General features: G+C 40.7%; 1 protein-coding gene across 3 annotated transcripts in view; it reads left to right on the top strand.

Annotated features, from left to right (window-relative positions):
- Positions 1 to 13,880, top strand: part of gphnb (gephyrin b) — a 94,604-nt gene that overhangs the window by 79,421 nt on the left and 1,303 nt on the right. For all 3 annotated transcript variants that reach the window (XM_067241228.1, XM_067241227.1, XM_067241226.1), the window contains 9 exons: positions 10,396 to 10,515; positions 11,112 to 11,170; positions 11,319 to 11,472; positions 11,950 to 12,071; positions 12,220 to 12,307; positions 12,575 to 12,648; positions 13,103 to 13,167; positions 13,306 to 13,409; positions 13,506 to 13,602. In XM_067241228.1, the coding sequence (XP_067097329.1) occupies positions 10,396 to 10,515; positions 11,112 to 11,170; positions 11,319 to 11,472; positions 11,950 to 12,071; positions 12,220 to 12,307; positions 12,575 to 12,648; positions 13,103 to 13,167; positions 13,306 to 13,409; positions 13,506 to 13,602 (883 nt within the window). The remainder of the gene's footprint in view (positions 1 to 10,395; positions 10,516 to 11,111; positions 11,171 to 11,318; positions 11,473 to 11,949; positions 12,072 to 12,219; positions 12,308 to 12,574; positions 12,649 to 13,102; positions 13,168 to 13,305; positions 13,410 to 13,505; positions 13,603 to 13,880) is intronic.

The raw sequence follows: 13,880 nt of genomic DNA, 5'->3' as shown, positions 1-13,880 counted from the left end.
GCTTGCTTGCGTCGGTTGCACAGGGGTCCGTTTTTGAATGCCATTTTTACAACTGATATTTCTGTATATTTTATATAAAAATGAATACTTATTATTTATAAAGATTACATAGATTTAAAAGCATTTTTTTTGCTGCTCATTTACAACAGAAAATACGAGTTAAGTGTAGAATGAAATAGATGTCTTCTCATTTCCCCTGCAAGAGGCAGCCTCAACGTTGAATCAAAACGAATACATTTGGCAGACCGGTGTAAAAATTGACCTAATCTCTATGACTTAAACGTCATCTTAAGTTTTTTCCCTTCTCATGATATTTTCAGGCATTTAGCCTACTCATTGCATTCATTCATTAATAAAGAACCCCCTTTGAAGATTATTCTACGACGTTACCCGGTAGTAGAAGATGGAATCGCGATTCAAACAGTACCATCTGCTAACTGAAAATATGCCCCCCAAAACGTAAATAAGCTTGACATTTATTTAGTGGAAAATCGCTCATTCATAAAAAGCTCACTGGTAGCGATCATTGTCAGTAACAACGCAAAATGCGATATAGCCCTGTGTGGAGAAGCTGCCCCGGTAAATTGTACTACTACGGTACAGTACTAGACTACTGCTGTGTTCGTCTTGGTAGCGATTGCGTTGGTTGAATTGGATTTAACGTTCCGTTGTACGGTTTAAGCTGAAATTAATTATTTTCATGAACAGATTGACAACGTTTAGGCTGTGGCAATGAAGTTCAGGTTAGTAGTTAGATAGACTTTTGATTTAAGTAAGGGGAGTGCCGAACATGTTCTGTCGCCGTTTGACTTCCTAAACAGCTGTGTAGTGTAGATGTTTTTGTAGTGTGTCTCGCGTAAGCTACAGCGTTGCAGTGAGCTACACTGGTTTGAAACCACAGGTAATGGTAATTTCACCAACAAATCGTTTTCTAATGTCAGAATAAATCCTACAACGAAAATGTATATGTGAGGAATGTTTATTTTAACGATTGAAAACAGATAACGCTACATCATAGACCACTGTAGTATGTGTTGCCCGGGCAACACAGGCTAATGTCATGATGCTAATATTTCAGTGAAAGTAGATGTACTTCCTTAATAATATCAGCTTATATTGTACATTACACATCACAATTGTGTGTCATATCACAAAGTAAAATGAGTAAATATTTATCACCCTGGCCTCTTTGCTTGTGGCGTTTCTGCAGCTGCCTTGCAGTAAAGCTATAGTTAGCCTAGCTATCCCCCAAGTTAACAGATGCGAAACGAATGTTCTGCCAAAGGTAGTCACGCGTGTTTTCGTGACGTTAGTAACGTCAGTGACTGTGGCTAGCAAATTAGCCACCGTTAGCTTCACTTTTCGCCACAAAAACTTAACTTAAGCCCAAACCATGCAACTGAACGTAAATTCCAATAGAAGCAACTCAATCGCTACCAAGATGAAACGTTTGACACCTACGTTGTCTATGTAGACCAAATATTGACTGAGTTTTAGGGGGGCAAAAAGAATAATAACTAGAAACGGCTGTTCCTGCGAAACAGCAGTGAGAATGCTGAAAACCTGAATGGGGATAGCTGACCATGCTAAAAAGGCGGAAAATTGTGAAAATTTAGTAGAAAGTTATAAGCTGAAGCTTCAAAGCCACCGAAAGGTATTTTTGAAAGGGGCTGGAGCAGCATTCCAACAATGATTTGAAAGGATTTACCATTACTTTTAAAGGGAGAATAATTTGCACAAAGACCTTAATATTTAAAAAAGGATAAAAGTGATAAATGAGAAAATACCCGCAAGCTGAAAGCTGAAATTAATTTAAAAAATGTGTGAGTCACACAAAAGAGGCAGTGTGGAATCTGAACTGCATCATCTAACAACGCTAACAGCTAAAATAGCCTACAATGCGGGAGAAGCTGAAATCTGAACTGTTAAACAGAAGAAGTAGGCTAGCTAGTCGTAACAAGAATATTATCGTTTTAACAGCTGAAATTATAGTTGGGATAGTATTAGCAGTAGCAGATGTAGCCTATGCGTTTACTCGGCTTTCTTAGTAGGATTCAATGTGTTGATGGAATGAAACATACAGCAGTAGAGCCGATACAGGAAGACATGGCGACACTTTGTTGCAGAAGGATGATGGTGCAAGTTTTGTCCGTGGAGCATACAACGATTAATAAAAAAGAATCATGTAGACACATATATTGAGTAATCGCATAACTAATTACACATGTAAACGGAGTAATCGTATTATTGGCATAAACCGACAATTGCTAGTAATCGGGTTTCTCATGGTCAAGTAAACGTACCAATCACCTGTGTGAGAGACTGAGTGGTGCGTGTCTGTCGTTATGGTGATGGTGCAGCTATGATTGCTAACGCGCTGAGGGCAGAGAATGAGAAATGTAGCTAGAATCCACACCTCAAACAAGATAACCTAGACGCAAAACTGTACGTCCAATCCAAAATATAAGGATATTTTCCGAGACCCAAGACTCTGCCGAAACCAGAGATATTCTTTATATGTCTGTGCAGTCAGAAATACGACTCTACCTGCAGTTTCAAAAACGTGTTCCTTCTGCTTTCCTGGTGCGTGTGTTTGGTTACCACGGCGATGGAGCAGCTGTGATCGCTAACGAGCTGGGCAGAGAGAATAACTAATGTAGCTAGAATCCACACCTCAAACAAGTTAACCTAGACGCAAAAATATACGTCCAATCCAAAATATAAGGATATTTTCCGAGACCCAAGACTCTGCCGAAACCAGAGATATTCTTTATATGTCTGTGCAGTCAGAAATACGACTCTACCTGGCGAGGCCAGGGTCTTCTTTCTGCGAAGCTACGTTACATTGTTTTGATTTATGGCGTGTTACATTTCTTCAATGATTATAAAAAGATTTTCATGAGAAATCTATGTATGTGAACATGATTTGTAACAATTGTGCCAATTTTCTCCCACGCCTGTTTAACCGAAACTAATTTGGGTGGGTTTCTTCTCCCATCTCCATCAGAATCAGAATTCGGTTTATTCGCCATGTAGCCTATGTTTCACAAACACGGAATTTACTGTGGCAGGAAGGTGCAAACAATAAACATATACGGGTCTTAAATTAAGTAAAAAAGTACAATAGTTAAACTAATTCCTAGAACCAAACAATTTAAAAAATAAAATATAGGGTAGGCTATATAAAAATAAGAATAAGAATTTGAACTAGAGAGGGTAAAATTTCTGGGGAAATTTTAGGGTGTGCTTGCTTGCGTCGGTTGCACAGGGGTCCGTTTTTGAATGACATTTTTACAACTGATATTTCTGTATATTTTATATAAAAATGAATACTTATTATTTATAAAGATTACATAGATTTAAAAGCATTTTTTTTGCTGCTCATTTACAACAGAAAATACGAGTTAAGTGTAGAATGAAATAGATGTCTTCTCATTTCCCCTGCAAGAGGCAGCCTCAACGTTGAATCAAAACGAATACATTTGGCAGACCGGTGTAAAAATTGACCTAATCTCTATGACTTAAACGTCATCTTAAGTTTTTTCCCTTCTCATGATATTTTCAGGCATTTAGCCTACTCATTGCATTCATTCATTAATAAAGAACCCCCTTTGAAGATTATTCTACGACGTTACCCGGTAGTAGAAGATGGAATCGCGATTCAAACAGTACCATCTGCTAACTGAAAATATGCCCCCCAAAACGTAAATAAGCTTGACATTTATTTAGTGGAAAATCGCTCATTCATAAAAAGCTCACTGGTAGCGATCATTGTCAGTAACAACGCAAAATGCGATATAGCCCTGTGTGGAGAAGCTGCCCCGGTAAATTGTACTACTACGGTACAGTACTAGACTACTGCTGTGTTCGTCTTGGTAGCGATTGCGTTGGTTGAATTGGATTTAACGTTCCGTTGTACGGTTTAAGCTGAAATTAATTATTTTCATGAACAGATTGACAACGTTTAGGCTGTGGCAATGAAGTTCAGGTTAGTAGTTAGATAGACTTTTGATTTAAGTAAGGGGAGTGCCGAACATGTTCTGTCGCCGTTTGACTTCCTAAACAGCTGTGTAGTGTAGATGTTTTTGTAGTGTGTCTCGCGTAAGCTACAGCGTTGCAGTGAGCTACACTGGTTTGAAACCACAGGTAATGGTAATTTCACCAACAAATCGTTTTCTAATGTCAGAATAAATCCTACAACGAAAATGTATATGTGAGGAATGTTTATTTTAACGATTGAAAACAGATAACGCTACATCATAGACCACTGTAGTATGTGTTGCCCGGGCAACACAGGCTAATGTCATGATGCTAATATTTCAGTGAAAGTAGATGTACTTCCTTAATAATATCAGCTTATATTGTACATTACACATCACAATTGTGTGTCATATCACAAAGTAAAATGAGTAAATATTTATCACCCTGGCCTCTTTGCTTGTGGCGTTTCTGCAGCTGCCTTGCAGTAAAGCTATAGTTAGCCTAGCTATCCCCCAAGTTAACAGATGCGAAACGAATGTTCTGCCAAAGGTAGTCACGCGTGTTTTCGTGACGTTAGTAACGTCAGTGACTGTGGCTAGCAAATTAGCCACCGTTAGCTTCACTTTTCGCCACAAAAACTTAACTTAAGCCCAAACCATGCAACTGAACGTAAATTCCAATAGAAGCAACTCAATCGCTACCAAGATGAAACGTTTGACACCTACGTTGTCTATGTAGACCAAATATTGACTGAGTTTTAGGGGGGCAAAAAGAATAATAACTAGAAACGGCTGTTCCTGCGAAACAGCAGTGAGAATGCTGAAAACCTGAATGGGGATAGCTGACCATGCTAAAAAGGCGGAAAATTGTGAAAATTTAGTAGAAAGTTATAAGCTGAAGCTTCAAAGCCACCGAAAGGTATTTTTGAAAGGGGCTGGAGCAGCATTCCAACAATGATTTGAAAGGATTTACCATTACTTTTAAAGGGAGAATAATTTGCACAAAGACCTTAATATTTAAAAAAGGATAAAAGTGATAAATGAGAAAATACCCGCAAGCTGAAAGCTGAAATTAATTTAAAAAATGTGTGAGTCACACAAAAGAGGCAGTGTGGAATCTGAACTGCATCATCTAACAACGCTAACAGCTAAAATAGCCTACAATGCGGGAGAAGCTGAAATCTGAACTGTTAAACAGAAGAAGTAGGCTAGCTAGTCGTAACAAGAATATTATCGTTTTAACAGCTGAAATTATAGTTGGGATAGTATTAGCAGTAGCAGATGTAGCCTATGCGTTTACTCGGCTTTCTTAGTAGGATTCAATGTGTTGATGGAATGAAACATACAGCAGTAGAGCCGATACAGGAAGACATGGCGACACTGTGTTGCAGAAGGATGATGGTGCAAGTTTTGTCCGTGGAGCATACAACGATTAATAAAAAAGAATCATGTAGACACATATATTGAGTAATCGCATAACTAATTACACATGTAAACGGAGTAATCGTATTATTGGCATAAACCGACAATTGCTAGTAATCGGGTTTCTCATGGTCAAGTAAACGTACCAATCACCTGTGTGAGAGACTGAGTGGTGCGTGTCTGTCGTTATGGTGATGGTGCAGCTATGATTGCTAACGCGCTGAGGGCAGAGAATGAGAAATGTAGCTAGAATCCACACCTCAAACAAGATAACCTAGACGCAAAACTGTACGTCCAATCCAAAATATAAGGATATTTTTCGAGACCCAAGACTCTGCCGAAACCAGAGATATTCTTTATATGTCTGTGCAGTCAGAAATACGACTCTACCTGCAGTTTCAAAAACGTGTTCCTTCTGCTTTCCTGGTGCGTGTGTTTGGTTACCACGGCGATGGAGCAGCTGTGATCGCTAACGAGCTGGGCAGAGAGAATAACTAATGTAGCTAGAATCCACACCTCAAACAAGTTAACCTAGACGCAAAAATATACGTTCAATCCAAAATATAAGGATATTTTCCGAGACCCAAGACTCTGCCGAAACCAGAGATGTCCTTTATATGTCTGTGCGGTCAGAAATACGACTCTACCGGCAGTTTCAAAATCTTGTTTCCTTCGCTTTCTCTGACGAATTTTACCCACCTCTCCATTGAAGTTAGTGAGAGAATTTGAAAGGCTGCTCTCGCTTCAAGGCTCATAGCTGAAAATCTGTAAATGTGAGCTCTTTAGTAGTTACATCGGCTGAAAGAGGACAATTTTTCCTACATTTTAAGGTATAACTTGTTTATGTAAGTTAAACTATATGAACGTTAGAGGAATTTGTTTGACAATTTAGTTGAATATCAGAAAAAGAGCAGCCAGCAGAGTGCCACTCTGCTGGCTGCTCATTCATAAAAATCAAGAAGGAGCAAACATTTTAATGTATTTCAAACTGTCATAATTCAAAATTGGCTGAATATTTGAAAAAGCGGAATCATTTGGGAATAGCTGAATGTCTTGTGAACATTTTAAAGGTTGAATGGTGTCTCTAGCTGAAAGTATGCTGAAGTAGTTACGTTTGAAAGAGGAGGAAGCTTTTTAATGATTTGAAAGGATTTACCATTACTTTTAATGGGAGAATAATTTGCACAAAAACCTTAATGTCTTAAAAAGTATAAAAGTGAGAAATAACAAAAGTCATAGCCAACATCTCCTGAAGGAGCTGAACGTTTTGATACAAAAATTGTAGGAATCGGTGAAAGTATTCAGAACTAGTTAAAGGCCAAAAAACGGCGGAAGAACTAAGAAGTTGATATAATAATAATAACTAGAAAATGCTGTTCCTGCGAAACAGCAGTGAGAATGCTGAAAACCTGAATGGGGATAGCTGACCATGCTAGAAAAGCTGAAAATAGTGAAAATGTAGTAGAAAGTTATAAGCTGAAGCTTCAAAGCAACTGAAAGGTATTTTTGAAAGGGGCTGGAGCAGCATTCCAACAATGATTTGAAAGGATTTACCATTACTTTTAAAGGGAGAATAATTTGCACAAAAACCTTAATATTTTAAAAAGTATAAAAGTGAGAAATGAGAAAATACCCGCAAGCTGAAATTAATTTCAAAAATGTGTGAGTCACACAAAAGAGGCAGTGTGGAAGCTGAACTGCATCATCTTAACAAAGCTAAGAGCTAAAATAGCCTACAATGTGGGAGAAGCTGAAAGCTGAACTGTTAAACAGAAGAAGTGGGCTAGCTAGTCGTAACAAGAATATTATCGTTTTAACAGCTGAAATTATAGTTGGGATAGTATTAGCAGTAGCAGATGTAGCCTATGCGTTTACTCGGCTTTCTTAGTTGGATTCAATGTGTTGATGGAATGAAACATACAGCAGTAGGGCCGATACAGGAAGACACGGCGACACTTTGTTGCAGAAGGATGATGGTGCAAGTTTTGTCCGTGGAGCATACAACGATTAATAAAAAAGAATCATGTAGACGTGTTTATTGAGTAATCGCATAACTAATTACACATGTAAACGGAGTAATCATATTATTGGCATACACCGACAATTGCTAGTAATCGTGTTTCTCATGGTCAAGTAAACGTACCAATCACCTGTGTGAGAGACTGAGTGGTGCGTGTCTGTCATTACGGTGATGGTGCAGCTATGATTGCTAACGCGCTGAGGGCAGAGAATAAGAGAAATGTAGCTAGAATCCACACCTCAAACAAGATAACCTAGACGCAAAACTATACGTCCAATCCAAAAAAATAAGGATATTTTCAGAGACCCAAGACTCTTCCGAAACCAGAGATATTCTTTATATGTCTGTGCAGTCAGAAATACGACTCTACCTGCAGTTTCAAAAACGTGTTCCTTCTGCTTTCCTGGTGCGTGTTTGTTTGGTTGCCACAGCGATGGAGCAGCTGTGATCGCTAACGAGCTAGGCAGAGAGAAAAACGAACATTTACCTAGCATCCACACCTCAAACAAGTTGACCTAGACGCAAAACTACACGTCCAATCAATAAAATGAGGATATTTTCCAAGACCCAAGACTCTGCCGAAACTAGAGATGTCCTTTATATGTATGTGCGGTCAGAAATATGTCTCTACCGGCAGTTTCGAAATCGTCTTTCTTCCTGCTTTCTCTGACGGATTTTACCCACCTCTCCATTGAAGTTAGTGAGAGAATTTGAAAGGCTGCTCTCGCTTCAAGGCCCATAGCTGAAAATCTGTAAATGTGAGCTCTTTAGTAGTTACATTGGCTGAAAGAGGACAATTTTTCCTACATTTTAAGGTATAACTTGTTTCTGTAAGTTAAACTATATGAACGTTAGAGGAATTTGTTTGACAATTTAGTTGAATATCAGAAAAAGAGCAGACAGCAGAGTGTGCCACTCTGCTTGCTGCTCATTCATAAAAATCATGAAGGAGCAAACATTTTAATGTATTTCAAACTGTCATAATTCAAAATTGGCTGAATATTTGAAAAAGCTGAATAATTTGGGAATAGCTGAATGTCTTGTGAACATTTTAAAGGTTGAATGGTGTCTCTAGCTGAAAGTATGCTGAAGTAGTTACGTTTGAAAGAGGAGGAAGCTTTTTAATGATTTGAAAGGATTTACCATTACTTTTAATGGGAGAATAATTTGCACAAAAACCTTAATGTCTTAAAAAGTATAAAAGTGAGAAATACCAAAAGTCATAGCCAACATCTCCTGAAGGAGCTGAACGTTTTGATACATAAATTGTAGGAATCGGTGAAAGTATGCAGAACTAGTTAAAGGCCAAAAAACGGCGGAAGAACTAAGAAGTTGATATAATAATAATAATAATAAAGAGAAACAGGAAAACAATAGTGAGAATGCTTAACAGCATTCTCACAATAATAATAATAATAAAGAGAAACAGGAAAACAATAGTTAGAATGCTTAACAGCATTCTCAAAATAATAATAATAATAAAGAGAAACAGGAAAACAATAGTGAGAATGCTTAACAGCATTCTCACAATAATATATATGTGAGAGAACAAAGGTTGTGCCCTTGCCGAAGGCAAAGCACACCCAATGAGCAGCATGAGCGGGCAATGTAGTGCAATGAGAAAACTGCTCTGCCTTTCCCATACAATGTCACTTGTCTATCTGTTACGGCCCTGACTAGAACGTCGGTCTCCTTGGCTGTGAACCGCTCCTGGCGTGCGCCTGGCAAATCCGCCGTTATAATAGCAATCCGCCATGGAACAAGCGCTGCTCTTAAAGGGAATGTGAGATGACGCTCTGATTGGTTTATTGCACGTTACTCCCAAACAACACCCATTAGTAATGTAGCTACTTCGGACCTACCCATTTTAGATTTGCGCCAGGCGCAAAGTCATTTATCCCGCCGGCAAAATAGCAACCGAGCCGGAGTCCCGCCCACAAAGTTACTTGCGCTTTGCGGTTTGGTACTTCAAAATAGGGGGGAATGTCTCTTCGTCATCTTAATCATCATCATCATCATCCTTTGATGAAAAGCATTATGTTGGGGGAAACTGCTACTACAAGTTGAAATAGGCACCAATTGATATTTAGACTTTGTATCATGTTGAATATGATTAAAACCAAGGTGACGTCGAGGCTACAATCACAAGCGTATAGCCTAAGCAAAATATGTCTTACCTGTTCGTAGTATGTTTTTATATTTAATATAACATTGAACATGCTATTTTATTAAGTCCACCACTTTTTCTCCTGTAATATTAACGGACAGTGGGGGTTAAATGTGTATGGACTGGCTATTACATTCAAATGTATGCATTGACTTGGCAGTTTGTTTCCGACGCCAATTGTATACGCTGCTACAGCTGCATTGCTTTTTTTGCGGAATATGTGCTCAGATTGACCATAAACACAAAATAAAACCTATATCTGAAGTGTGGTGAAGTAGGACAACGTTTTTTTGTCGCCGGGTGCCATGGTGGATCCTAGTATCGGAGCTCCATTGATGTTGGCTTTTAATAGTTCTCATGCTCGCGCTTAACTCAGAGTTCACGTACTCCGAGTTGAGTTAACAAATTCAAATCCGCTCTTCTGGAACCGAGTTTTCGGAATTTCCCATTTTAGACTGACTCAACTCAGAGTTCAGGGTTAGCCTCAGAGTTTGTTAAACCCGCTACCTGGAATACCCCCCTGATCTTCGCCATAGAATCCATTGCTCTGTTGTTTTGGAAGTCTCTTAACACAGCAAGATGTTATCTTAATGGACTGGCCAGGTAAAAAATTGGGATAGTGACAGTGCTATCAACCTCAGACTCAATAAGGGATTTTGATTCTGAAGATGTCGCTGGTTCAGGACACTATTGCACACTTGGGAAAAAACTGTTGCTTTGTAACAGAATAGCTTTATGTGTGTGTTATGCTATTCGTTATGTATCTTTGTGTGTATGCATATTTCTGTTTGTGTGTGTGTGTACAGCCAACCCACACGGTGATGCCCGGTCAGGTCATGAGGGTGACGACAGGTGCTCCCATCCCGTGCGGGGCCGATGCTGTGGTGCAGGTGGAGGACACGGAGCTGCTACGCGAATCTGAGGACGTGAGTCTCACCTCTGACCTCCGACCCTCACAGCACTGAGTAGACAAGGGGGGCATTTCCAGGGTCCAGAGGCTACTGAAACAGACCTTGTTTTTTGCAGGGGTTCACGCTCTGTTAAGGGGGGAAAAGACACGTCATTTGCTTAAATCAACCTTTCTTGGGGACACTCCTTTCTGGGGGAGAGGGCAATTTTGGCGCAGCACAAAAAAAACTGAAGAGAAACATGCTGTACCTTCAACCACAAAACACAATAAACAACAAAGTAATAGTCAAGTTCGCAAAGTGCAATGAGTAAATGGAAAAAAAGCAATTGTCAGAATATTGACAAATAGGATGTGGACTATAGTTCATGGTTGATGGCAGCTACTGCCTTAAGAGTGAAGGGGACAGCAGCCAGCTGTCTGTTATACAGAGCAGAGAGGCTGAGCTGGGACACCTCTGTAATCTCTGAGCAGGTGGTCACCATCCTCTGTAGCTTAGTCTTGCTCCTCACCTCTAACAAGCAGAGCAGGACAAAAGTGTTTAATCAATTCAATTGTTGGATGTTGGAAAGGTGGGCAAAGTCTGTTTTGTGTGATCAGGATTGTTGTTGTCAGGGTACGGAAGAGCTGGAGGTGCGGATCCTTGTGCAGGCTCGCCCCGGTCAGGACATCAGGTGTGTGCGTGCGTCTTTGTGTGTGTGTGTCTGTTTCTCTGTCTGTGTGAGACAAAGTTAACAGTGATTTCTCATGTCTGTTATCTGATGTCACTCAATACCGCTGGCCCATCCCGTCAATGAGTGTGTGTGTGTGCCACCACCCCAGGCCTATAGGTCATGACATCAAGCGGGGTGAGTGTGTCTTGGCCAAGGGGACCCACATGGGCCCCTCGGAGATCGGTCTGCTCGCCACGGTCGGCGTCACTGAGGTGGAGGTTCAGAAGTTCCCTGTAGTAGCCGTCATGTCCACAGGCAATGAGGTAAGAAACTCAAACACACATAAAATGTTTGTGTGTGTGTGTGGGGGGGGGGGCTGGAAGTCCACATTACTGCTTTCACCCATCTAGTGAAGCCCATCGTTCACAAGGGAGAAATCCTGAGGAAAGAATACTTCTCGATTCACTAGTCAGTTGGCTTCTTGCCAACCGTAGAAGTAGCATGAATGTGTGTGTCCCTCCATGGCAGTTCCAGAACTGACAACCTAACCTTATCTTCTTTCCTCCAGTCCTAATGGAAAGTCTATCAATTCAGGAAGCATGTGTACCATCTGAAAACACAGCTTGTGTGTATTTGTAGCCCAAGGTTCAAATACCATTTCAAATCATCTCAATAACTTTTGTTGTGCTCAACAACAATTAAACAAGCGCCGAATCATTTGAAAGGATTTAAGAGGGTGTTTTGACACACGTGTGGTATTTTCGGGTTTCGGTGGATACTGACCATTTTCTGCCCCCTAGCTGCTGAACCCGGAGGACGACCTCCACCCTGGGAAGATCAGAGACAGCAACCGCTCCACTCTCCTGGCCACCATCCAAGAGCATGGCTATCCCACCATCAACCTAGGCATCGTTGGAGACAAGTATGACAAGTGCCCGCTCACTTTATTCTCTCGTCGACTTCCTCCTCCTCTTTCTCTCATTCCACCGAACATTCCACTGTACTGCAATGTTCACTGTGCGTGTGTGTTTGTGTGTGTGTGTGTGTGTGTGTGTGTGCGTGTCCTGCAGCCCTGATGACCTCCTCAATGCCCTTAACGAGGGGATCAGCCGTGCTGATGTCATCATAACCTCAGGAGGTGTGTCCATGGGAGAGAAGGTATGACAGCACTGATGTACACACACATTCCCACTCACACACGTGTTATTGCAATGTACTGATCCCTTGTGGTAGAGTTGGTGAATTTTGGTAGTCGTTTGGCTTGGACGAATGTTGAATTGTGATATACACACAGTACAGGACAGTAAAACATCTGACTAGATTTCATTCGACCAAAAGATAAATGTTTTAGCCCCTTTATGTATGTTTTACTTTGTGTTTACATAAACGTCAGTAGACTCCAGTATCTCTGATACCCGTTTTTAGGACTACCTGAAGCAGGTGCTGGATATAGATCTTCATGCTCAGATCCACTTTGGACGCGTCTTTATGAAACCAGGGTGAGAAGATGACTGCATGGACGGACGGATGGATGAATGGATAGATGGATGGATAAATGGTAGGGATGCACCGAAATTTAACCTGCCAAAAAAAGGCAACAATTATATCCAGACACTCAAATTTCACTCTTGTTCGATCTAGCCATTATCACGCCACTACCCAGCAAAGGGGGGATTATGTCAGTGGTGTGGACAAAAAGGCCTGTACAAAAAACTAGGCCTATTCAATGACGTTGCTTCGTTGGGCAAGGCACTTCATCCTACTTTCCTCGGGGGAATGTCCCTGTACTTACTGTAAGTCACTCTGGATAAGAGCATCTGCTAAATGACTAAATGTAATGTTTCAGCCCAGAATTTTCATTTCGGTGCATCACTAATCAATGGATGGAAAGATGGATGACTGGAGGAAAAGTACATTACTTCATTGACAGATTTATCTTTTTTTGCCTTTTAGTCTCCCAACAACATTTGCAACCTTGGACATGGATGGTGCTCGGAAACTTATCTTTGCCCTCCCAGGTAGTGTGTGAAGTTGAGAGAAAGAAGCAATTCAGCTAGCTTTCAGAGGCAAGGTTATTCACCCTTATTTTCCCCCCTTCTCTCGCTCTCTTCCTGTAACTCCCTCCTCCCGTCCAACCGACCGTCTGTTCGTCCCAGGTAACCCTGTGTCCGCTGTTGTGACATGTAACCTCTTTGTCATCCCTGCCTTGAGGAAGATGCAAGGGATTCTGGACCCACGGCCAACTATTATTAAAGCTAGGGTAGGTACACAAACCTTTTCTACCGTGTGGAAAAGGACTTGTCATTGTTGTGAGCAATGATTTACTGGATGTGTTCTGGGCGGTTGTGGTCTCCAGTTGTCGTGCGATGTGAAGCTGGACCCTCGCCCTGAATACCACCGCTGCATTCTGACCTGGCATCACCAGGAGCCTCTGCCATGGGCACAAAGCACAGGTAGCTCACGATGCTCAACAACCAAGTTTAATCACACTCATTTACTTAAAAGAGCATAAAGCCTAACCCAGAAGTTACCTATGGACCCGTAAAAGACCAAATAATCTACGATCTTGCCACTTCGGATTTGTCTGGTGATGTCAATTGGGTGATGTAGGTTTTGTACTGAGTGTGACAAATGTTGAACTTCAGTAGTTATTTATCAAAATATTGTAGTTATTTTGCCGTTTTTTTCAGTTAATTTCTTTGTCAATTTTACAGTCATTAGTTGAATCCCC

This window comes from Osmerus mordax, chromosome 8 (assembly GCF_038355195.1).
Source record: "Osmerus mordax isolate fOsmMor3 chromosome 8, fOsmMor3.pri, whole genome shotgun sequence".
In the NCBI taxonomy this organism is placed as follows: Eukaryota; Metazoa; Chordata; class Actinopteri; order Osmeriformes; family Osmeridae; genus Osmerus; species Osmerus mordax.
This window is presented reverse-complemented; position numbering and strand designations above follow the sequence as displayed.